This window comes from Oryctolagus cuniculus, chromosome 8 (assembly GCF_964237555.1).
Source record: "Oryctolagus cuniculus chromosome 8, mOryCun1.1, whole genome shotgun sequence".
In the NCBI taxonomy this organism is placed as follows: domain Eukaryota; kingdom Metazoa; phylum Chordata; class Mammalia; order Lagomorpha; family Leporidae; genus Oryctolagus; species Oryctolagus cuniculus.
Window position 1 is genome coordinate 1,244,896 of NC_091439.1, and position 22,479 is coordinate 1,267,374.

Consider the following 22,479-nt stretch of genomic DNA (forward strand, 5'->3'; position numbering starts at 1 on the left):
GGCCCACCCTGCTCAGAGAGCCCGTTTGCAGGAAAAATGGTTTTTATTCCGGGGCTGGGGGCGGGGGTGCACGCCCGGGTCGCGGCATGCAGGCGAGCAACGGCCGACCCTGTTTCTTTCTCGTCCCCGGAACCCAGCGCGGAGGAGCCTGGGCGCGGGGCGGGGTGCGGGACCGGAGCAGCTCCGCCCGCGAGGCCTCGGGCGGGGTGTGTGCGGCGGGGGCGGCGCCACAGTTTCTTTCCCGGGGTCTGACCCCCGACCCTCTCCCGCTTGCCGGGACGCCCCTGCCGCCACCCCAGCCCCAGTCTTTGGCTTGGGAAGGGCCAGGGCGGGGAGGGGGAGGCGGCGGAGGGGCGGCCGGCCTGCGTCTCCGACTACGTGAGAGGCTGGGGCCGCCGAGTGCGCTTGGTCCGGCGGGTGGGGGCCGAGCCCACGAACTCGAACTGCTTTTGCCTGTCGGCGTGGTTGGGGAAGGGCAGCTGGCCCTGGTAGAGGCGCTTGATGAAGTGCGCCTCCCGCTGGTTCTGGCGGCTGCGCGAGGCCTGGCGCGGCCGCCCCTGGCGCGTGAAGGCCATGAACCAGCCCTCGTGCCGCGCGTTCTGGAAGGCCGTGTAGTTGTTCTCCAGGACGATCTCGGTGAACACGCAGTCCTTGCTCTTCCCGCTGGGCTGCGCGACAGGGGAGCAGAGAGGCGGGGAGGTTTGTGCGCCCGCCTCCCCCACCCTCTCCCCTCCCCTCCCCAGTCTGGGCCGTCTGCCCCCTCCGCCCGGTGGGGAGCGCGGACAAGCTGGACTTCAGTGTGGCCTTGGCCGCCTTGGGCCTCGGTTTCTTGGTGCGCAGAGTGGGGGGCGGACACACGCTGGGCACAGGGGAACTCGCATTTGGAGGGAGAGAGGGCGCACAGCCACCCGTGGGGGCCCGTTGAGAGCGGGGTTGGGGGGCTGTGCGCCTAAAGGCAAGTGGAAGTGAGCAGCCAGCAGCTGCAGGGTGCCCCCCACCCCCTCTCTGGGGTTATGCGGGAGTCTGGCTGGTTGGAGCCCAGGCAGCTCACTGATCTTGGAACGTCTGACCTATGCCTGGCAAAGTCCGACCTTGACCTTCCGCAGGCCCCCCCCCACCCCCCGGTACTGTAACTTCAGGTGGATGCCACCCTGCTTACTATGGCTGCTGGGATAAAGCCCAGGGAGAAGCAGTAGGGGGTGGGCTGGGCTGGGGGGTGCGTGTCTTTTCAGGACCCCACCAGCCCTGTCCCCCGGGGGGCTTCACCTTGCCAATGAGCTTGCCCCGCTTGTTCATGCAGATGTACTTCTCACTCTCAGCCCCCTTGATGCGCACGCGGCTGCCGAACGTGTCCGTCTCCACGATGAGCTTGGCTGGGGTGGGGGAGGGAGGGGAGAAAGAGCGCCGTCCATCCAGGCTGCCGGCCAGCCTGCCCGAGAGGGCGGGCATCGGGAGCTCCTGGGGACAGGCCCGGAGCCCAGGCCGGGCAGGGAGGGGTGGGGGGCTCACCAAACTTGTTGCCGTCCTCGGCGGTGGCGGAGATGCGTCGCCCGGTGACCTGCACGTGCTTGCCGCTGGTCCGGCTGTAGAGCTGGTACTCGCGGATCTGCCGCCGGCTCAGCTGGTCGGTCATGGCGCCCTGGTCCCTCACATACTGGTTAAAATTAGGAGACGGGTGATTCTCCCCCTTTGCGGTTACCAAGGGAAAAATAATGTCAATTTGCTTTGGGTGACACCACCGCTGGGCCATCCAGGGGTGAGGGGTGAGGAGGTGCGCGTGGTGGGGGCAGGAGGAGGGGACACTTGCAGGCCCCTGGCAGAGCCAGCCAGGCCCTTGGCCCCGTGTCCGCCCTAGAGCAGGGGCCGTGTGGTGATGAAGTACAGAGCTGATGACTGTGGTCAGATCAGAGCTAGCCCGCTCCCCAGAACTCCGGGGCCTTGGTCCTCTTAGCCAGGACTGCCGGGTTTCTACCAGAGCCAGCCCTGGCCCACAGGTGCAGAGTAGATGGTCTGTTAGGTCCCTGCAGGGGGCTGGGGGAGGGGGGCTGCAGGGCCCTTCTCTTTAAGGGCTCCTGTTCGCGTCTCTAACTGCAGTCCCCCAGGGTCATGCCCAGGGCTCTGGGGGACGCTGGTTCCCCTTCCAGCATCTCTCCCTCCTCTGGGGGTGGGGGTGGGGGTGAGGGGTCTCCTTGGCAGAGGACAGTCGGTGCTACTCCTGCGGGCTGGCTCACCTGCCCGTGCCCCAGTGTAGCCGTGGCTCAGGGGTGCTTGGGGCTGTTGCCACCTGCTTCCTGGGCAGGGAAAGGAGCCACTTCCACCCAGGCACCGCACAGAGCCAGATCTCTCCTTATGCAGGAGACAAGCAGGCGACTTCCTGTGCGCACTCCTGCCAGGTGCCATCTTTCCACCTGGTTCCTGTGGGCTGGGGCTGCTGGGACAACCTTACCCTCCGATCCCTAACCCCATCTTTATCACCCAAGGGAGGGGAAGGCACCTGTCTCCTTAGATGCGCCTCCAGCTCATGGGTGTCCACCCCGGGGCGCCAGGAGAGAGCAGATCCACTGGGATGCCTGTGGGGCGGGGCGGGGCCCTGGCTGGCCTCCCTGCCAGGGGGTGGGGTCCTGCCCAGCCCGGCCCGGCCAGGGGCCTCCTGGCCCAGGTTCAGGCTGTCCGCCCCTCTTGGCCTCCAGCCTCCTGGCAGCATGTTCCAGGTCAGGAGAGAGAAGCCCCCTCCCCTCCGCTCCACAAGCCTTTCATAAAAGCAGCCCCACGCCCCACCCCCCCACGGCCCACAGCCCACAGCTCCCTCTCCCCACGGGACCTTGCCTGTCCCTTTCATGTTCCCGCCGAAGGGGGACCTCCCCTCGCAGCCCCGCAGACAGCTGCTTGTCAGCCGGCCCCTGAAGCATGGCTGTGGTTCGGCCGCTGCCCCCCCCTCCCAGGGGGGCGAGGGGGCACTTCAAGGGGGGAGAGGACAGCTTTGCCACCTTCCCCGAGTCCTGAATGGGGCCATAAACGCCCGGCCAGCCTCACCATTGTGCTAATTCCCCTCCCAGAACAGGTCGGTCCCACCCCCAGCCCCCTCCCGGCCAGGCTGGGGGCTTTCTTCTCGCTCTCCCTGGACGTGTGAAGCAAAAGGGGGACGGCTAAAGGGGGGGGGAAGCTGCCTCTCTCTCCCACCCCCCCACTGCTTCAAAGGCAGCCCCTCTCCCTGGCCCAGAGAAAAGGCATTTACCTTCAGAAAAAAAAAAGTCCCCACCGCACAGCGGCCGCGGCAGCCAGCGGCTCTGCCTGGGAAAGCCAGCGGCTCCTCGCCCGCCCGGTTCTGGACCAGTGCATTTTAATAGTTGCACTTCCATGGAGAGTCACAAAGAGGGGACCGAGCCGCGCACGGGGAGGGGCGTGGGGGTGGGAGGTGTGCGTGGGGGGTGGGGGCGGACTTGGGCTTGTAGAAGAAGCAAACCCTGAGTCCCATCTTGAGCCACCCTCTTTGGGCTTTGCCTCGAGGTCCCAGAGGTGAGGCCCCCCTCCCCGCCCACATGACCCTCCACCCCAGGACACCTGCCTTAGTGGGGGTGGCGTGAGGAGGGCAGCCAGCACCACTCTCACCTGAGCCCTCGCCCACCACCCAGGACCCCCATCCAATGCGTGCACCTAGCCTTCTGGGGGACCTCGTGGGCAGACAGGAGGCAGAGACCCCAGGAGCGGGGACTGAGATGAACATCTGAGCCAATCCCCAACTGTGCCAGAGTCCCAAAGGGTTGTCCCCAGGAACCTCAGTGCCCTGTGTCTGCCCCACCCCCCAAAAGCAGCCTGCCCCTTGCTCCCCGGTATCGGGCAGAAGAGGAAGATGGGAGAGGCTACTGGAGGAGCCCGCCTACCTGAGTTTGACAGCAGAGGATCAGGAGTTGCAAGCACCTGTTGGGGGAGACAAGGCGGGCCAGGTGTGGGTGGGTGGCGGCAGCGCGTCCTAGGGCTGGCCCCAGGGCCCCTGGCGGTCGGCAGCCCGCAGGGGACTCCGCCCCAGGCTGGAAATGGCCCGGGAAGTGCACTTACAGAGTGAGGTTGGGCAGCAGGCGGGCGGTTCCCATCACTGGACGGATTTCTTGGGGCGCGCGGCCCCTGCCCCCAAGCTCAGGAGCAGATGCGAGCAGACCCCAGGAGTGGAGTTTCAGAGAAGCCGAGGTCTCTGGGGCCAAGGTTTTCAGGGGGGAGAGGAGGAGAGAGAGGGGAGGAGGAGAGGAGAGAGAAGAGGGGGAGGAGGGGGCGGAGGGCGTAATTGGGAGATTGAGGTGTGAGGTGTCCACCTTCCCGGCCAGTGAGGCTGCAAAGCCCAGGGCTGGGGAGGGTGGCTGCTCCGAGCAGGGATGGAGCCACGGGAGCCTTCTCGTTGTCACGGAAGCCGGGCCCCTGCGGGGGGTCTCCCAACTTGATTCCTGGCCCTTAGGAGCCGCCAGACTGGATGCGGGGCGCGGGTGCGGGCAAGGGGAGGCGGGCCTTCCTCCCGTCTCGGGGTCAGCTGCTCTAGCCCTTGAGGCGCGGGAGCTCCAGCTGCCCAAGGGTGAGCCGCAGGTGTGGAGCCAGGCCTGGGGTCGCCGGTGCTGGTTCTGGCTCGGAATCCCCAGACGCAGCCTTAAAAGGAGGAGCCTCCCTCCAGGGGGCAGGGGGTGGGCTCGCTGGCTGGGAGCGGCTGCTCCGCTTGCCCTGGCCCCGCTAGCCACCTCCTAGGAGGGGTAAGTGCCTGAGCAAGCGAGTGAGTGAGCGAGCGATGGCAGCCGAGAGTGGGTGCAACAGGTGGGGAGGAGTGTGCAGCCGGGGTCTGGGAAGGACCCCCAGCGGCTGCCCTCCATGCCCCGGAACGGGAGGAGGGGTGGGTGCGCTGGCGCCGGCCGCTGTCCCCTGCGCCTCTGACCAAGAGATGACAGCACTCAGCAGATCTCCACTGGGAGCTGTGTCCTGGCCGTCGCCCTTAGGCTAACCCCTAGCCTCTGGGGGCTGCTCCCCGTGTCCCCACAGCCCCGCTGTGCTGTGTGCCAGGCCAGCAGGTGCCCCATTTTGCAGAGCGCGGAGGACCCTGGGGCCCAGCGGCAGGTCATTTGATGTAGCCGGTGCGTGCGTGCAGGGACCCGGTTCCCTAGTTCCAGCCCTTTCCAGCCAGGTGCTGGCTTCACCGAGAGGTCCTTCTGGGTTTTCAGTATTCAGGCAACATTGGGGTGCGGTGAGCAGGGTGCCCCATGCTGTCCCCGCCCTGTACAGGCAGGTGCCTGGTGGTGATGGCAGAAGGGAGGAATGCTTGGGGGTCCCCGATGACGGAAGCCCCTGTCTAAGGCGGCAGAACTCAGGCCCTGGGCCTTGGATCCTAGGAGGGCTCCTAGGAGGGGGAGAAAGGCCGGATGTGGATTTATTTACCTAAAGAGATGACTGGAAAGGTGAAGGTCCCTTCTGGGGTCAATCCACAAAGCGGTCTGCCACCCTTCCCCAGGCACACAGGGGCCGCCAGCCAGCGGCTGTGTCCAGCTCCGCCCTCCCAGGCTCAGAGCCCCAGGCAGGGGGCCTGCGCGGGCAGCTGAGCCCAAGCTGGTTGGGGGGGGGGGGGTATGTGGTGTGAGCTCCACCTGCATAAACCTGGGAAGTTGGGGGGGTCTAGGGTCTGGGTATCGAACTCAGTGTCAAAACTGGAAGGTGGCTTGGAGTGTCATCAGCGGGTTCAGCCCCCTCATTCCATGGGTGATATCCACCCAGAGTCCCGAGAACAAGGGCTCAGGGCCCACATGCCCAGCCCAGGGCTCACTGGTCCCCGAGCCACGGCAGCCAGCTCCCCCCTGGCCTTTATCCCCGCGGACACACTCTCCAGTCTTCCCGTCACTTCCGGGCCGTTCGAACCTCTGCGCTTTCCACGCGGTGCTGGCTCTGGCTCTCTGCTCCGGGGAAACTTTGACCTCCAGCCACATCCCCATGGCTCCCAGCTCCCAGGCGACCTCCACGCGCAGGGGCCAGGAGAGCACAGACGTGGGGAATGGACAGCTCAGGCTTTGGGACATGTCAGCACTTTGAATAGTCTGAGCTCCTGGGCCAGAGGGAGACGCTGGGGCCACTCAGGGCTTCTCGTCCCCAGCACCTGGTTGCTGTCTACGCAGTCACTGGCCAGCGGGCAGTCCAGCCTGGATCTCCATGGTAACAGCTGTTTTGGGCTCAGCCTGGGGGGCTCTGGGGCACACAGCAGGACAGCCAGCAGTGGGCCCCGGGTGGGGAGGTGGCACAGAGCACGCCCATCCCTGGCCCTGCTCCTGGTACTTACCGGCTCTGCGGGCTGTCTCAGGTTCCGGGCTGGAGCCGGCATTGTGGCGCAGCGGGTTAAGCCACCGTGGCCACCCCATATGGGAGCGCTGGTTCAAGTCCCAGCTGCTCTGCTTCCAGTCCAGCTCCCGGCCAGTGCACCTGGGCCCCTGCACCCACGTGGGAGACCCAGATGGCGTTCCTGGCATCTGGCTTTACCCTGGCCCAGCCCTGGCTGCTGTGGCCATTTGGAAGATTTCTCTTTCCGTCTCTCCCTGTCACTCTTTTAATTAAAAAAAAAAAAAAAAAAGCCTACCGAGGCTCTCAAGTGCCTCTTTCTGCAGCTTAGTTTGTTTGCCTTAACAGCCTTTCTCCAGACTGAAATGCGCTGGGGTAAGGGGGAGGGGAGCAGGATAGGGTTTATTAACATTTGTTGGGAGGGGGCTTGCAGGAGGTGATTAGGGAGGTGAGAAGTGGCTGGGGCTGCCACCTCTTCATCCCCACCCCTAGTGCCAAGTTCAGCACCCCCCAACTGGGCGTCTCACGCCTGCCCCTCCTGACGCCCACCTGGAGGCCTGCCTTGTTTCTTGTTGGCACCTGCTTCGGCCCCAGCCCCGCCCCCTTCTGTTGAGATCTGGGTAGGGGTAGGGGCAAGGCAAAGGGCATGCTAGCCACCAGGCAGTCTAGCTGCTTAGCTATCTCACGCTCTGGGATACCTGCTGCTGGCTCCAGTATCAGATGGTCGCCTGTTCGGTTTTATCTGCGGGGTGGCCTTGTATGCCCCACCCGGCCACACTGGACCATGGCGCCGGTTCAGGGCTTGGAGCGGGGAAGGGAAGAGGCCCCTTCCGCCAGACTTGGTGCTGACTCCTGCCCTGGGCTTGAGACCTCCTGATCCTGTCTCTCTCCAGCTGCACCAACAACCAGGCACCTCAAGATGGCGCCTGCAAAGTCCACCTGCTGGCTTCCCACACAGATGTGACCTCCCCCGCCTATACCTGGGGTCATGGGCAGGGCCCTGGAAAGGGTGGGGGGCGCCTCCCTGCTTTCCACCCCCCTGTGGACCTCCCCTGAGCATGACCGAGCCCTGTCTACCCTACCTGGGTTTCCCTGTAGGTGCCCAGCTTTGCACGAGTGACAGCTGGCCCCCGACAGGTGCCACGAGGTCCCAACACAGGCTCTGCTCCCTTGACAGCTGCCTGAGGGCAGAGTGGCTTGGGGGGGGGGTCACTCCCCCTGCCCTGCACTAGTCCCCCGTGGGATCGCAGGGGCTGTGGTCACGGTCGCGGGGGCTGGGAGGAAGGTGGACAGGCAGAGCAGAGAGCACAGGGCTGGGGCTGCCAGCGGGGCTCGGGGCGCTGGGTCCCGGCCGCCGTCTGCAGGCACGGGGCTGGCGCAGCCACAGGGACGGGTGAGCTCCAGGATGCAAGGCGGCAGGGGGCGGAGGGCCAGACAAAGCAAAACTTTATTGTGCCCCCTCCTCTTCAGGGGCCCCTGAACCCATGGCACCCCGACGCAGGCGCCGGGCGCTGGCCGCTGCAGGCTCCTCACTTCTTGGATGCCGGCTTCTTGGGTCGCGGTGTGGACTTGGCCTGTGGAGAGCGGGAGGGCTCTGGGCTGGCACTGGCTCCCCCGCCTGCCGGAGGCCCAGCCCCTCCGGGAGTCCACTCACCTTGTGCCCTGGGCTCTTGTCCCTGAGACTGGACCTATGCGGGGCAGGGTTGGGAGGGAGAGGCACTCAGCCCTGTGCCAGCGGCTCAGCCCTTCCCGGGTCCTCCCGCAGCACCCGGAGGCAGGCGGGCTTTTTTTTTCTCCTTCTTATCTGTTTTATCTATCGCACGTGTCTTTCATTCATTGCAAAAGGAATGCTAACTAGTACATTGCACAGAGTATGGCCAATAGACCGTAGCGAATACATCTCCGTACATCCCAGCATTGTGCACACAGGGGCATTTTTCTTTGGAGACTCTTCTGGGGGTGGGGGTGGGTTGAACTTCTAATGGCACATGAAATGAGAACATTTGGGAGCATCCTATCGCACGGTGCGCCGCAGGCTGCAGACTTTGACCAGCGCCATGGAGGCATCCACCAAGATGCCACGGCGCGCTCAGTCCACGGCTCCCTTGCAGACGTCTGGAAGGCTCCCACGCCTGTTACTCCACTACCGTCCTGATAAGCTGCTCAGGGTGCAGAATTTCCCATTTGGATGGGGTTCTTGGGAAGGAATGGGTCAGTGTTCCCCTCCAGGCTGCCAGCCCGTGTGTGCCTGTGTGTGTATGTGTACATCTGTGTGTGTACCTGTGTGCATGTACATGTGTGCACCTGTGTGGGTCTCTACCTGTGTGCCTGTGCGTGCACACGCCAGCGGCGCCATGCTCTTTCTAGCGCTCCGCCTGTGCTGACAGATCGTGGCTAACCTGCTAGGCGGAAGGACTTACCTCACTGCCTCCTCCTCTTTGGCCAGCTTTTTCTTCTGGAAACAAAGAACAAGCGTTATGAGGAGAGCGGGGCGCCCCGATCCGTGAGGGTCCTGCCTGGCCCCTGGCCGGGCCTGGGCGCAGCAGCCTCGGCCTGTCCTGCACACAGCCCCTGGGAGGCCCAGCACCTCTCTGAGCCCCCTCGCTCCTTTGCCCACCTTAGCAACACTCGACTGCTTCAGAGGCGCCTGCCTCTTGGCTGGTTTGACAGGGCTCTCCTCTAGGGAGATGTCCGCCTCCTCCTCTTCGTCGTCATAGTCCTCGTCTTCCTCCTCCTCCACCTCCTCCTCCTCTCCCTCTTCTTCCTCTTCCCAGGCTGGGTCTAAAGTTTCTGGGGTGGCACAGGAAAGGGGAGGGGCGTCTGGGTCTCGGGGCCACGCCCACCCGCCATCCTGGGCGCTCTGGGCCGCCCGTACCCAGGGCTGTCCCTGCAGCCTGAGTGGGACCACTCCCCGTGTGCTGGAGGCATTAAGGTGGTGGGACCCCTAAGCAGTGGGGCCAGGTGGGAGGGGACTAGGTCCTGCGGCTCCGCCCACACGAATGAATGAACGCTGAGTTGGGGGGCCCTGATCTCCTGGGGATCAACCCCCTGGGACCAGGGTGTCCCACAGCGATGTGGCTTTCCTGGCCTCCTGCGTGGTTTCTGCTGTCTCCCCGGCCTGCGCCTTCCTCCGCCCCCTTCTCTGCCACGGTGTGATGCGGCCAGGAGTCCTTACCAGGCCTGGAGCACGCTCCTTGGGCAACCCAGCCCCCAGGAGCAGGAGCTAAGCAACCCTCTTTTTTTTTTTTTAAATAAAGTCCCCAGCCTCGGGAATTTTGTTACAGCACCTGCCATAGCAGCCTGCGGGTGCAGACCTTGTCCTGTGGGGGCGGGGCCTGCTGAGGGCCCTGGGGCCTCGGAGCGGACATCAGGCCACAGGGCACAGACCCTGCCCCAGCGCTCCCTGGTGCCAAGGGCACTTCTTGAATATTTCACTTCCCCCTCCCAAGTGTTCTTGGGAGAGCAAGGCCAGTGCACCCCACTCTCGTTAACCTGAGGGCTGAGGCCGTGCAAAGGGGAACTGGAGCCAGGACCCTCCTCTCCAGGGTTGCCTGTGGGCATTTTGGCCCACAGCTCCGAAACAGCTCCCGTGTGTGCACTGTCAGACTCCTCCCCCCAGCCCAGCCGGGACTCGCCGGGACTCACCGTAACATTCCTTACCACTGATGAACACGGGGCCTGAGCCAGCCCGCAGCTGGAACGTGATGGAAGGAGACAGCTCCAGATCCGCCATGGCGACCTGCAGGGGTGGGGGCGGGACGGAGTGCTCAGGGCTCACCCCACTCCCACACATGCACACGCACATGCACACGCCCTCCTACACACACCCCCACACACGCAGATGTCCACGTGGCCTCACTGTGTTCTCAGCCCCCTCCCCTCCTGGCTCAGGTGGGTTCTGCACAAGAACAGGAACCTGACCACCTCGTCGCCGGGATGGTCACAGAGGGGCTTCTGAGCCGGGGGGTGGGGGCAGCCATGAGCTGGGGGGAGGGGCTCCCTGCCAGGGCTGGCCTGTGGCCAAGCCCTCACCCCACAGCTTCCAAACAAGTAGAAGAAAAAAGGGGGGGGGGACTTTAATCAGTCTAATAAAATGGAGGAAAAGGAGAGGAAAAAGAAAGGCAAGGAACGTGGAAACGCAGGGTACACGCCACAGTGAATCAACCGTGTGTCTACGATGGTGGAGACAGAAACAGCACCCGGCCGGGTAGATTAAAGTCAAGTGCAGGGGCCGGGGTCCTGCAACGCAGTTAGGCTGCTACATAGGATGGCTGCGTTCCAGTGCCAGTCCCTGGGCTTGAGGCTCGGCTCCAACTCCAGTTCCAGCGTCCTGCTAGTGCACGCCCTGGGCGGCAGGTGGCAGATCAAATGTCCCTGGCACCTACGTGGAGACCCAGATGGAGTTCTGGGCTCTTGGCTTCAGCCTGGCCTAATCCTGGCTGTTGTGGGCCTCTGGTTCACTCCACAAATGGCCCAGAACAGCAGGGGCTGGGCCAGGCCAAAACTAGGAGCCAAGAGCTCCGTTTGGTTCTCCCATATGGGTGGCGGGGGCCCAAGCACTTGGGTCATCCTCCTCTGCCCCTCAGGATGCATTAGAGGAAAGCTGGATTGGAAGTCGAGTAGCCAGGACACAAGCTGGCACTCCAATTTGGGCTGTGAGCATTCCAAGCAGTGGCTTAACTCTCTGTGCTGCTGTATCCACCCATACGTTGCTTCTTCATCACCAGAAACCCAGGCTCTCTGTAGACTGTTGCTCCACTGTCTATACATGGCTTCCAGCTTATGGCCCAGGATGGCTGCTCAGGTTCCAGCCATCACATCCACAGCAGGAAAGAGGGCACTAAAAAGGTCCCTTGATCTCTCTGTAAGGACGCTTTGCAGATGTTAAAAAAAAGTCCTTCTGGGCTTCTGGGATCAGCAGCTGTGGCGCAATGGGTTAACACCGTGGCCTGAAGCTCCGGCACCCGGTTTGAGATCCGGCTGCTCCTCTTCCGATCCAGCTCTCTGTTATGGCCTGGGAAAGCAGTGGAAGATGGCCCAAGTCCTTGGGCCCTGCACCCGCGTGGGAGACTCGGAAGAAGCTCCTGGCTCCTGGTTTCGGATCAGCGCAGCTCCAGCTATTGTGGCCATCTGGGGAGTGAACCAGCGGATGGAAGACTTCTCTGTCTCTACCTCCCTTTGTAACTCTTTCAAATAAATAAAATAAATTGTTAAAAAAAAAAAAAAAGAAAAAGAAGCCCTTCTGCTTCCATTCCATTGGCTAGAGCTTCATGGCTATGCCCAGCTCAGATGGAATATCATTGGCAGTAGCCTTGGGACCAGCTCTGATTTCCATTATTCAACACACAGCCATGGTGGACACTGAAGGACAACTGGGCCAAAAATACAGGGTCTCACTGTATGATTTCTTTTTAAAGATTTATCCATCTATTTGGCAAGCAGTTATGCAGGGAGAGACAGAGACAGAGGTCCTACCTGGGTGGCAGGCCCCAGCACCTGGGCTGTCCTCTGCTGCTTTCCCATCAGCAGGGAGCTGGATTGGAAGCAGAGCAGCTGGGAACCAGACCAGTGCTCCAACATGGAGTGGCAGTGGCCCAGCCCACTGCAACCACACTGCCAGCCCCTCAGATTATTAAGATTTATTTGAAAGAGTTATACACAGAGAGAAGGAGAGGCAGAGGGAGAGGGGGGAGAGGAAGGAGGGGGAGACAGGGAGGGGGAGGGGGGAGAGGGAGGAGAGGGAGCCGGCACTGTGGCATAGTGGGTAAAGCCGCCGCCTGCAGTGCTGGCATCCCATATGGGTGCCGGTTCAAGTCCTGGATGCTCCACTTCTGACCAGCTCTCTGCTGTGGCCTAGGAAAGCAGCAGAAGATGGCCCAAGTGCTTGGGCCCCTGCACCCATGTGGGAGACCTGGAAGAAGCTCCTGGCTCCTGGCTTCGGATCAGCGCAGCTCCAGCCATTGCAGCCATATGGCGAGTGAACCAGTAGATGGAAGACCTCTCTCTCTCCCTCTGTCTCTCCTTCTCTCTCTCTGTAACTCTATCAAATAAATAAGTAAATCTTTTAAAAAATACACTAGAAAAAAGAGGAAATATCTTAAAAAATTGTCAATAATATAAACTTCTGCCTTAAGGAATTAGCTAAAGAGAAAGTTAAAACCCAAACAGGAAGTAGGCTTTCTGCTCAGGAGTCAAGGCTGTGCTTGGGACACCTGTATCCTGGATCAGTGCCTGCGGGCAAGACCTGGATCCACGGCAGATCCCGGCCTGCAGTGCATGCACAGCTGGAAGGCAGCAGCTGGTGGCCCACGTACTTGGTCCCTGCTGCTCACGTGGGAGACCCGGATGAATCCTGGCTCCTGGCTTCGACCTGGCCAGCTCTGACTGCTGCAGACATCTGGGGGACAAACAGCAGATGGAAGACTGATTTTGCTCTCTGTGTCTCTAGCTTTCCAAAAAAAAAAAAAAAAAGAACTAAAAATTTAAAAGACGAAATTAAAGGAACAGCCTAAATAAAAAGCAAAAGTAGATGAACGAGAGAAAAACGGACGAGACCAAAAGGTGGCTCTTGAACAAGGGTGACAGAACTGTTCCATCTGTAGGCAAACTGGACATGCTGTGAAAGAGAGAAGCTCCACGCTGCCCTGTGGTGCCCACAGAGCAGGCCTCGCTGCCGGCAGCAGACAGGGAATGGGGAATGTCACCAGCAGCTCCCTGCTAACGCATCTCACAAGGCAGAGCGACCGGACATCACTGATCCACACGAGAGAAGCTCTCCCAAGGGCGGGAGCAGTCTCCCGTGTGTGACAGACACTTACCCAGCCCAGTGCGGACCCCATGACTCCCCCTAAAACATTTATTTGACAGGCAGAGAGAGAGAGAGAGAGAGAGAGAGAAAGGTCTTCCTTCCGTTGGTTCACCCCTCAAATGGCCACCACGGCTGGCGCTGCGCTGATCCGAAGCCAGGAGCCAGGTGCTTCTCCCGGTCTCCCATGAGGGCACAGGGCCCAAGCACTTGGGCCATCCTCCACTGCCTTCCCAAGCCACAGCAGAGAGCTGGACTGGAAGAGGAACAACCGGGACAGAATCCAGCGCCCCGACCAGGACTAGAATCCGGGGTGCCGGCGCCACGGGTGGAGGATTAGCCTAGTGAGCCGCAGCGCCGGTCTCCCCCTAAAACATTTAAGAAATACCAAATATATAGAACTCTTGCAGAAACCAGAAAAAGACCACCTTTCTAATAATTCCACGAGGCTAGCATTCCCCCAGATAGTATAGTCGGGCAAGAAACAACAGACCAGTGTTGCCTCTACACAGACACACAAATAGCCTTAACAAAAAGATCAGCCAATAAGGGGTGCTGTGGTGCAGTGGGCTAAGGTGCCACCTGCAGTGCTAGCATCCCATATGGGTGCCAGTTCAAGACCCGGCTGCCCACTTCTGATCCAGCTCTCTGCTATGGCCTGGGAAAGCAGTAGAAGATGGCCCAAGTCCTTGGGCCCCTGTACCCACGTGGAGGATCTGGAAAAAGCTCCTGTCTCCTGGCTTTGGGTTGGCTCAGCTCCAGCTACTGTGGCCATTTGGGGAATGAACCAATGGAGGGAAGCCCTTTCTCTCTGTCTCTCCCTCTAACTCTACCTCTCAAATAAAATTTTTTTTTTTAATTAGCCAATAGAATCCAGCACTGTATTATAAAGTAATACATCATGATCAAGGGCATAGGGGATTTATTCCAGGATGCACAGGAATTCACAATTACATTTGCCACCCAGCAGGATAAAAGGGGAAAGTCACCTCAACAGAGGTATTAGGGAATCCTTAGGCAAAGTCAACACCTGTGTGACAAAATGTCTCAGCAAACCGGGAGTAGGTGAGGACATCTTCAACCAGGTAGAAAACACCCTGACTTAACTAAGCTCAGACTGCTTCCCGTAAGGTCTGGCCAGGGCAGGGCTGGCCCTGCGTTCACCCCTTGGTCCTACGCCGCCTTTGAGGGGCTGGTCAGGGGAGTAAGATAAGAAATGGGAGGCGTCCACACAAGCACTGAAGTTCAACTGTCTATTCGCAGCGACCTGCTTTTAGATGTGGGGGAGCCTATGGAATCCAGACCTTGCTGTAGCCGGCGATTCCTTAGGCTCAATCCCCAAAAGTACAGGCAACACCACCACCAAATAAACAAACACATAACTGGGCTACAGCGAAACTAAGAACTCTATGCTGTCAATTCTGTAATCAGGAAACTGACAGCAGAAGAGATTCCGAATCATCCAATAAGGGACTTGCGTGTAGGACGTAGAAAGAACTCACACAACTCAAAAGTTTTAAATTCTCAAACAAACTCAGATCCAGTCTTAACAAATGAACCAAGACATGGCTGGATGACATCTCGCCAAAGGCCCCTAAGCGTACGGAGAGATTTTCAACATCAGGGCTGTTTAAGGGAAGACGGATCAAAGTCCCAGTGAGCTGCCACTGGACCCCCACTGGGATGGCTTGCCTCCCTCTGGAATAGACCAGATTGGAGCCAAGGCGACTGGAGGTAGCCCAGCTAGGAAGCCCTGCAAAGCCAAGCAAGACAGGGCCAGCCTCGTGGCTTGGGGTTTAAGCCACTGCCTGTGATGCCGGCATCCCATATGAGTCCCGGCTGCTCCACTTCCCATCCAGCTCCCTGCTAATGCCCCTGCGAAGGCAGCGGAAGATGGCCCGAGTGCTTGGGCCCCTGCACCCACATGGGAGACCCGGAAGAAGCTCCTGGCTTCCATCTGGCCCAGCCCCAGCCGTTAGGACCATCTGGGGAGTGAAGCAGCGGATGGAATACCCACCCCCCCCCCAACAAAAAAAAACTCTGTCTTCCAAATCAATCACATGTTTCAGACCAACAAAGTAGGACAAAGCTGAGCAGGAGAGGAGCGATGGGACCAGGGTGAGCAGTGAGGCTGGGTGAAGGCAGAGTTTGCTGGGGCCATGGATGGGGCTCTGGAGTGCAAGGACAGCTCGCTACCAGCAGGGGGTCAGGTATGTGGTGGGGGTGGGGGGTGGGGTGGAGACGGTAGATAGGACCAAGAACGTGGATTTAGATTCGCCAGGTTGGGATCAGCTGCTAAGTACATTGAGCTGGATCCAGGACCCCAAGCCTTTCTGGGTGCAGGCGGGGAGCGGCGAGATGGCCTGGGGAGCGTGCGATAATAGCAGGAAAGAGTGGCCTCGGGCAGTGCACACGGGTCTCCCCAGCCTGGCCGGCCCCTGCTGCGGGGGGCGCGGTCAGGGGACGTGTTGTGTGCTCGCTCGGTCTGCAAGACCCTCACGGCTGCACCCCCTTGTCCACAGTTTATAGGCCGGCCTCCCTTGTGGGGACACAGACAAGAAACAAAAAAGACTGCGGGACTGGAAAAGTAGACCTAGAATGTACAATACGAGCCGGTTTGTGTTTCTGCCAGGAGCGTGCAGGGACCCCGCTATATGACTGTTCATGGATTCCACCATCGCAACGATGCAGAAAGAACCCCGGAGCACAGGAACAGAACAGCGTCGGATAGGATTTCACCCTCGTTCATGGTGCAAAAGAACATTTTAAAGGCACAGTTGGGCCGGCGCCGCGGCTCACTAGGCTAATCCTCCGCCTAGCGGCACCTGCACACCAGGTTCTAGTCCCAGTCGGGGCGCCGGATTCTGTCCCGGTTGCCCCTCTTCCAGGCCAGCTCTCTGCTGTGGCCAGGGAGTGCAGTGGAGGATGGCCCAGGTGCTTGGGCCCTGCACCCCATGGGAGACCAGGAGAAGCACCTGGCTCCTGCTTTGGATCAGCACAGTGCACCGGCTGCAGCATGCCGGCCATTGGAGGGTGAACCAACGGCAAAGGAAGACCTTTCTCTCTGTCTCTCTCTCACTGTCCACTCTGCCTGTCAAAAATAAATAAATAAATAAATAAATAAATAAATAAATAAAGGCACAGTGGGTCTAGAAGGGTGAACACTCCACGCAGAGCAGAAAGCCTTGGTAACGGACCAGGAAGAAGTGTCGCCTCCATCACACCCAACCGGCATTGCTCCCGGCGGCCCAGCCCCCTTGGCGAAACACGTGCACACACACACACACACACACAGACTGAAACCCAAACCTGCCCTCACTCTCAGTGATTATTTGCTTAGGAGACCCAAGAAAACCAGTTAGAAACAAGAGACGTTCCCCGAATACACAACCGCCATTTAAATCATCAACAGCGTCCCTGGCACCATCAGAGAAGTTTAAAAACGCAATTCCGGGTCCAGGTGTTCGGTCCAGAGGTTAGGAAGAGACCTGGGGCATTGCCTGCACCCCATGTGGGGTGCTGGGCTTCCGTACCCGGTGCCACCCCTGACTCCAGCCTCCTGCTCATGGGCACCCTGGCAGCAGCAGGTGGTGGCTCGGGTAACTGGGTGCCTGGCACCCACGTGGGAGGCCCCGCTGGAGTTCCCGGCTTCAGCCCGGCCCAACCCTTGTCGTGGGGAGTGAACCAGCAGATGGGAGCACTCTCTCTCTGTCTCTGTCTCTCTCTCCGTCTCTCTCTCTCCGTCTCTCTCTCTCCGTCTCTCTCTCTCCGTCTCTGTCTCTGTTTCTCTCTCTCCGTCTCTGTCTCTGTTTCTCTCTCTCCGTCTCTGTCTCTGTTTCTCTCTCTCTCTCTCCGTCTCTGTCTCTGTTTCTCTCTCTCTCTCTCCGTCTCTCTCTCTCTCTCTCTCTCTCCGTCTCTCTCTCTCTCTCTCTCTCTCTCGTCTCTCTCTCTCTCTCTCCGTCTCTCTCTCTCTCTCTCCGTCTCTCTCTCTCTCTCTCTCTCTCTCTCTCTCTCTCTCCGTCTCTCTCTCTCTCTCTCTCTCCGTCTCTCTCTCTCTCTCTCTCTCCGTCTCTCTCTCTCTCTCTCCGTCTCTCTCTCTCTCTCTCCGTCTCTCTCTCTCTCTCCGTCTCTCTCTCTCTCTCCGTCTCTCTCTCTCTCTCTCCATCTCTCTCTCTCCATCTCTCTCTCTCCGTCTCTCTCTCTCCGTCTCTCTCTCTCTCCGTCTCTCTCTCTCTCCGTCTCTCTCTCTCTCTCCGTCTCTCTCTCTCTCCGTCTCTCTCTCTCTCCGTCTCTCTCTGTCTCTGTCTCTCTCTGTCTCTGTCTCTGTCTCTCTGTCTCTCTCCGTCTGTCTCTCTGTCTCTCTGTCTCTCCGTCTCTGTCTCTCTGTCTCTCTCTGTCTCTCCGTCTCTGTCTCTCTGTCTCTCCCTGTCTCTGTCTCTCTGTCTCTCCCTGTCTCTGTCTCTCTGTCTCTCTCTGTCTCTCTCTCTCTCTGTCTCTCTCTGTCTCTCTCTCTCTCTGTCTCTCTCTGTCTCTCTCTGTCTCTCTGTCTCTCTCTGTCTCTGTCTCTCTCTGTCTCTCTCTGTCTCTGTCTCTCTCTGTCTCTCTCTGTCTCTGTCTCTCTCTGTCTCTGTCTCTGTCTCTCTCTGTCTCTCTCTGTCTCTCTCTGTCTCTCTGTCTCTCTCTCTCTCTGTCTCTCTCTGTCTCTCTCTGTCTCCCTCCATCTCTCTGTCTCTCTCCCTCCATCTCTCTGTCTCTCTCCCTCCATCTCTCTGTCTCTGTCTCTCTCTGTCTCTCTGTCTCTGTCTCTCTCTGTCTCTCTCTCTCTCTGTCTCTCTCCCTCCATCTCTCTGTCTGTCTGTCTCTGTCTCTCTCCCTCCGTCTCTCTCTCTGTCTCCCTCCGTCTCTCTCTGTCTCTCTCTCTCCGTCTCCGTCTCTCTCTCTCTCTCCGTCTCCGTCTCCCTCCGTCTCTGTCTCTGTCTCTCTCTCTCTGCCTCTCTGCCTGTCTCTCTCTCTCCCTCCGTCTCTGTCTCTCTCTCTCTCTCTCTCTCTGTCTCTCTCTCTCCGTCTGCGTATCTCTCTCCGTCTCTCTGTCTCTCATATAAACAAGAACACTTTCAAGATGTAGTCTGTGAAGACCCCCCCCCCCCCCGCCGGCGCGTGCGCTCCGGGGGCTCACCATGGGCAGGACAGAGGCCTGCAGGGAGGCAATGGTAACGGGCGACGCCTTCCTGTCCTCCTGGCCGGCTCCGGGCAGCACCTCCACCCGGTTCACCTCCTCCTTGGCTTTCTCCCCCAGGCAGATCTGCGTTGCAAACAGAGGCGTGGGGCTGCCGCAGCATCCAGCCTGCTGCATCCGTGGGGTGGGGGGCGAGGGGCACCCACCGTGTTGAGCCACAGTCTGCAGCTCTCCTTCCCTTCCACCTGGGGCTTCCAGGTCCAAGTTCGCTTCTCCTGATTGAGCTCACAGCCTACGCGGGAGAGGGGAGCTCAGGAGTGGGACAGAGGGCAGAGGAGAGCAGGGGGTCCTTCCAGAGGGGCTCGCTCCCCCCTCCCCTGCCCCCGGCGCCTCTGCTCGGGGCAGAACGAGCTGGGTCCTCACTCACCCCAGAGCAGCGTCCTCACTGCCTTCTCAGCTGTGCTGCTGCTGCTGCTGCGGTTCATGGCGCCGGGCAGGTGGGGGCGCTAGGCTGGCAAGAAGGGCGCCTGCTGTGGGGCGAGGCCCTGGGCCACTCTCCGCGAGTGACACCAAGGACCCACCAGCAGCTGGCACTGGGCAGGCCTTGTTCCCCGCCCCAGAGCGCCTGCCCCGGGGCAAAGGTTTATCAGAGACTCCTGGATGACAAATGACAAATGTCCCAGGGTCCAGAGCATCCCTAGCGCCCCCTCCACCCCCACCCCCACCCCAGCAGCAGCGGTGAGAGAAAGGGAGGAAGTTAGGCGACTACCTTGCAACAGGAGCCCTTACTGATTTCATGATAACTGAGTAGCATAGCTTAGTGGGCTCTCAGTGGCTCCAAACGCAAACAATTGGTAGAGGAAAGGCTGGTTACCCTGATGGGAGCAGCGCACTGCCCACGCCCACAAACATCGCCTTGTGCCCCCCCCCCCCAAAGATGTACAAGGGGCCCTGGGGTCCTGGCGCAGCGAGTTAAGCTGCCACCAGGGACACCGCCGGCATCCCACACTGGGGTGCTAATTTGAGTTTCCGCTGCTTCATTTCCAGTCTGGCTTCCTTGCTAATGTGCCTTGGAAGGCAGAGGAAGGTAGGACAAGTGCTTGGGCCCCTGCCACCCACGTGGGAGACCCGCTATTGTAGACACGTGGGGAGTGAACCAGCAGATGCAAGATCTCTCTCTCTCTCTCTCTCTCTGTCATCACCCTCCCCTTCAAATAAATAAATAATTAAATCTTTTTTTAAAAAGAGGCACAAGGATTATATTAATCAAATGATAATTAACCCTTGTTGAATATGGGGAAAAAAAGCCCCGAACAGGGGCTGTCATCGTGGTGCACAGATGAAGCCACCACCTGTATGGGCGCCAGTTCAAGTCCCGGCTGCTCCGCTTCTGGGCCAGCTCCCTGCTAATGCACCTGAGAGAGCAGGGGAGGATGGCTTGGGCCAGCGCCAGCCCCAGGCCACTGTGGCCCCTTGGGGAGTGAGCCTGCGGACGGAAGATGGATCTGTCTCTAACTCTGCCTTTCAAACACACAGTTAAATCTTCAACAACAACAACAACATCATAAAACCCCTACGCAAACAGCGGTACCCATGGGAGAGAGAGAACTGAAGTGTGTGCCCTTTGCCCCCTCCCAGCACCTGCAGGGCCGTGGCTTTCACGAGGCTCAGGGAAATCCGGGTGCGTGTGCCCAGTGTGGTGCCAGTGGCACTGGTGTCCCCCGAGGCCTGGACCCCGCTCGGCCCCTCCCAGGCCTTCCCCACCTACTGCACGGCCACCTTCAGCCATCACGGCTCCTCCCCTTCGCCAGAGACTGGCTGTGCCCACCTGGCTGTTAAGAGGCCTGAGAGGGCGGGAGGGGGCCAATCAGCCTTAAAGAGACAGCCCTCCCTCCCCACCAACCCCCATTCTCCTCTCCGGTGCTGGGGCCTCACCTGCAGTGTTAGGACAGGTGCGCCCTTGGAGCGGGAGGACCCAGCAGGTGCAGCCGATGCTGCAGGCCCAGAAGCGCTCGGAAGAAGCAGCCGCAGGCCCGCGGGGGCGTCCCCAAGCCTCCTGGCTGGTTGGGTCGCAGCGGCGGCGGTGAGTACCCCTGACCCCGTGTCTCTGCCGACTGCGTGTGAGACCCGGAGCTGCTCTGCCTCTCGGCCTACACGGGCGTCCCAGGCTTCACGGTGGCTTTGGGGCGCATTTCGCGGATGGCGAGTGATGCGGCGCATGTCAAGTAGTGCTTGTGGTCGGCATTTGTTGCTCGCTTTATTATGTTGCAGATTTGTTAGGGAGGTTACATTTTATTCTGTTTTTCATATTTTTCCTTAATAATTTACTTGAAAGGCAGAGCTACAGAGAGAGAAGGAGGGAGGGAGGGAGAGAGAGAGGAAGAGAGAGAGGGAGAGAGAGAGGTCTTCCATCCCCTGGTTCATTCCCGAAATGGCTACAACAGCTGGAGATGAGCCGATCTGAAGCCAGGAGCCAGGAGCTTCTCCCTGGTCTCCCACATGGGTGCAGGGGCCCAAGCACTTGGGCCATCTTCTGCTTTCCCAGGCCATCAGCAGTTAAGTGGCTTGGGAGAGGAACAGCTAGGAATGCATTCAGGCCCATATGGAATGCTGGTGCTGCAGGCCAGGGCTTAGCCTACTATGCCTCAGCGCTAGCCCTCAAGTCTGCTAATTTACCAACAGTGGCCACAAAGGCAGGGCCTGCGCTGGACAAAAGCCATGAGCCTGGAACTCCATCAGGTGTCCCGTGTGGACGGCTGGGGTCCAGCAATCCGCTGCTTCCCCAGGTACATTGGCAGAGAGCTGGATCGAACTGTGGCAGGGGCTGGCACTGAGGCGTAGCGGGTAAAGCCACCACCTGCAGTGCCCGCATCCCATATGGTTGCCGGTTCAAGTCCCGGTTGCTCCTTTTCCAGGCCAGCTCTCTGCTGTGGCCCAGGAGGGCAGTGGAGGATGGCCTGCACCCGCATGGGAGACCCGGAAGAAGCACCGGGCTCCTGGCTTCGGATCAGCACAGCGCTGGCTGTGGCGGCCATTTGGGGGGTGAACCAATGGAAGGAAGACCTTTATCTCTGTCTCTCCCTCTCACTGTCTGTAACTCTACCTGTCAAATAAAAAAAATAATAAAAAGTAAAAAGACCCGCAGCAGCAGGACTGGCACTGGTGCTCACGGGCTGGTGCTGGGGCAGGAGGCAGATGAACCCGCTGGGCCTCTCACCATCAGGTGTGTGTGGGGTGTTTTGCAGGCTTCCTTGTTTGAGTCACAAGTGCTTATGTTCCTTACCTCGCTGAGTTTTTTTTTTTTAAGCATTATGAATGGGAATTGCATGCTATGTGTTTCTTTTTTGCTTTCTTTCTTTCAAGATTTATTTATTTATTTGAAAGGCAGAGTTACAGAGAGGCAGAGGCGGGGGGGGGGGAGAAAGTCTTCGATCCACTGGTTCACTTCCTAGATGGCTGCAATGGCCGGAGCTTCACCAATCTTAAGCCAGGAGCTTCCTCCAGGTCTCCCATGTGGGTGCAGGGCCCAAGCACTTGGGCCATCTTCAGCTGCTTTCCCAGCAGAGAGCTGGATGGGAAGAGGAGCAGCCGGGACTCAAACCAGTGCCCATATGGGATGCGGGCACTGTAGGCGGTGGCTTTATCTGCTACGCTAGAGCGCCGGCCCCATTGTGTCTTTATTGAGATGGATTCCTCCTGTTGTGCACATGGAGTGTGCATTTATTAATGTTTTGGAATGCAGAACCAACCTTGCATTGGGCGTTTTACAGTTTGGGGGTAGAGGAGGGGGAGAGGGAGGGAAAGGAGGAGGAGGGAAGTGTTAGGACCAAGGCCAGCCATAAGGTGGGTTTGTTGGTTCAAGTTGTTGGCAATTTCCCATCACTCCGGACTCCTGGGGCATAGGAAGGCGTGAGGTGATGGCATCGTTATCTGGCTACCTCCTGCTGCCTAGGGGGTGGGGCATAGGAGGAGAGCAAGGGTTCCTTGGTGGTGGAGGAGTAGGGTGGTCTCAGTGCCTTCTCGGGTAGCAGTGTGGGAAGTGGCGGTCACCCGGCCCGTCAGGAGCTTGTGTCGCGATCGGCAGAACAGGGCGGATAGGTTAGCAGAACCAAAATGACTGTTATGGGCTGTGGGGACAGGTGGGAGCCCAGTGGGGCTGTCTCCACAGGTGACGGCCACACCCTGTCCCCCTGCCTGTTCCCGG

General features: G+C 59.8%; 2 protein-coding genes across 2 annotated transcripts; both read right to left on the reverse strand.

Moving 5' to 3' along the window:
- On the reverse strand, positions 1-1,750 carry FGF17 (fibroblast growth factor 17). Its single transcript, XM_070047306.1, has 3 exons — positions 1,510-1,750; positions 1,267-1,373; positions 1-668 (listed from the first exon to the last, which is right to left on the reverse strand). The coding sequence occupies exons 1-3, from the start codon at positions 1,748-1,750 to the stop codon at positions 375-377; spliced, it is 642 nt and encodes a 213-aa protein (XP_069903407.1). The 3' UTR covers positions 1-374.
- A 5,979-nt stretch (positions 1,751-7,729) lies between these two features.
- Positions 7,730-18,780, reverse strand: NPM2 (nucleophosmin/nucleoplasmin 2). Its single transcript, XM_070047330.1, has 8 exons — positions 18,703-18,780; positions 18,482-18,567; positions 18,276-18,401; positions 9,940-10,033; positions 8,912-9,084; positions 8,715-8,749; positions 7,949-7,982; positions 7,730-7,868 (listed from the first exon to the last, which is right to left on the reverse strand). The coding sequence occupies exons 1-8, from the start codon at positions 18,758-18,760 to the stop codon at positions 7,824-7,826; spliced, it is 651 nt and encodes a 216-aa protein (XP_069903431.1). The 5' UTR covers positions 18,761-18,780; the 3' UTR covers positions 7,730-7,823.
- Between the last annotated feature and the right edge of the window lie 3,699 nt (positions 18,781-22,479).

Excerpts from the sequence above, each read along its gene's own strand:
- FGF17 (XM_070047306.1), bottom strand. The coding sequence starts at position 1,750 with ATGGCCCAGCGGTGGTGTCACCCAAAGCAAATTGACATTATTTTTCCC. Across the intron at positions 1,374-1,509 it reads CGAGGACGGCAACAAGTTTG|CCAAGCTCATCGTGGAGACG; the intron begins GTGAGCCCCCCA and ends CCCCCACCCCAG. Across the intron at positions 669-1,266 it reads GGGGCAAGCTCATTGGCAAG|CCCAGCGGGAAGAGCAAGGA; the intron begins GTGAAGCCCCCC and ends CCTGTCGCGCAG.
- NPM2 (XM_070047330.1), bottom strand. The coding sequence starts at position 18,760 with ATGAACCGCAGCAGCAGCAGCAGCACAGCTGAGAAGGCAGTGAGGACG. Across the intron at positions 18,402-18,481 it reads GCAGACTGTGGCTCAACACG|ATCTGCCTGGGGGAGAAAGC; the intron begins GTGGGTGCCCCT and ends TTTGCAACGCAG. Across the intron at positions 10,034-18,275 it reads AGGCCTCTGTCCTGCCCATG|GTCGCCATGGCGGATCTGGA; the intron begins GTGAGCCCCCGG and ends CCACCCCTGCAG.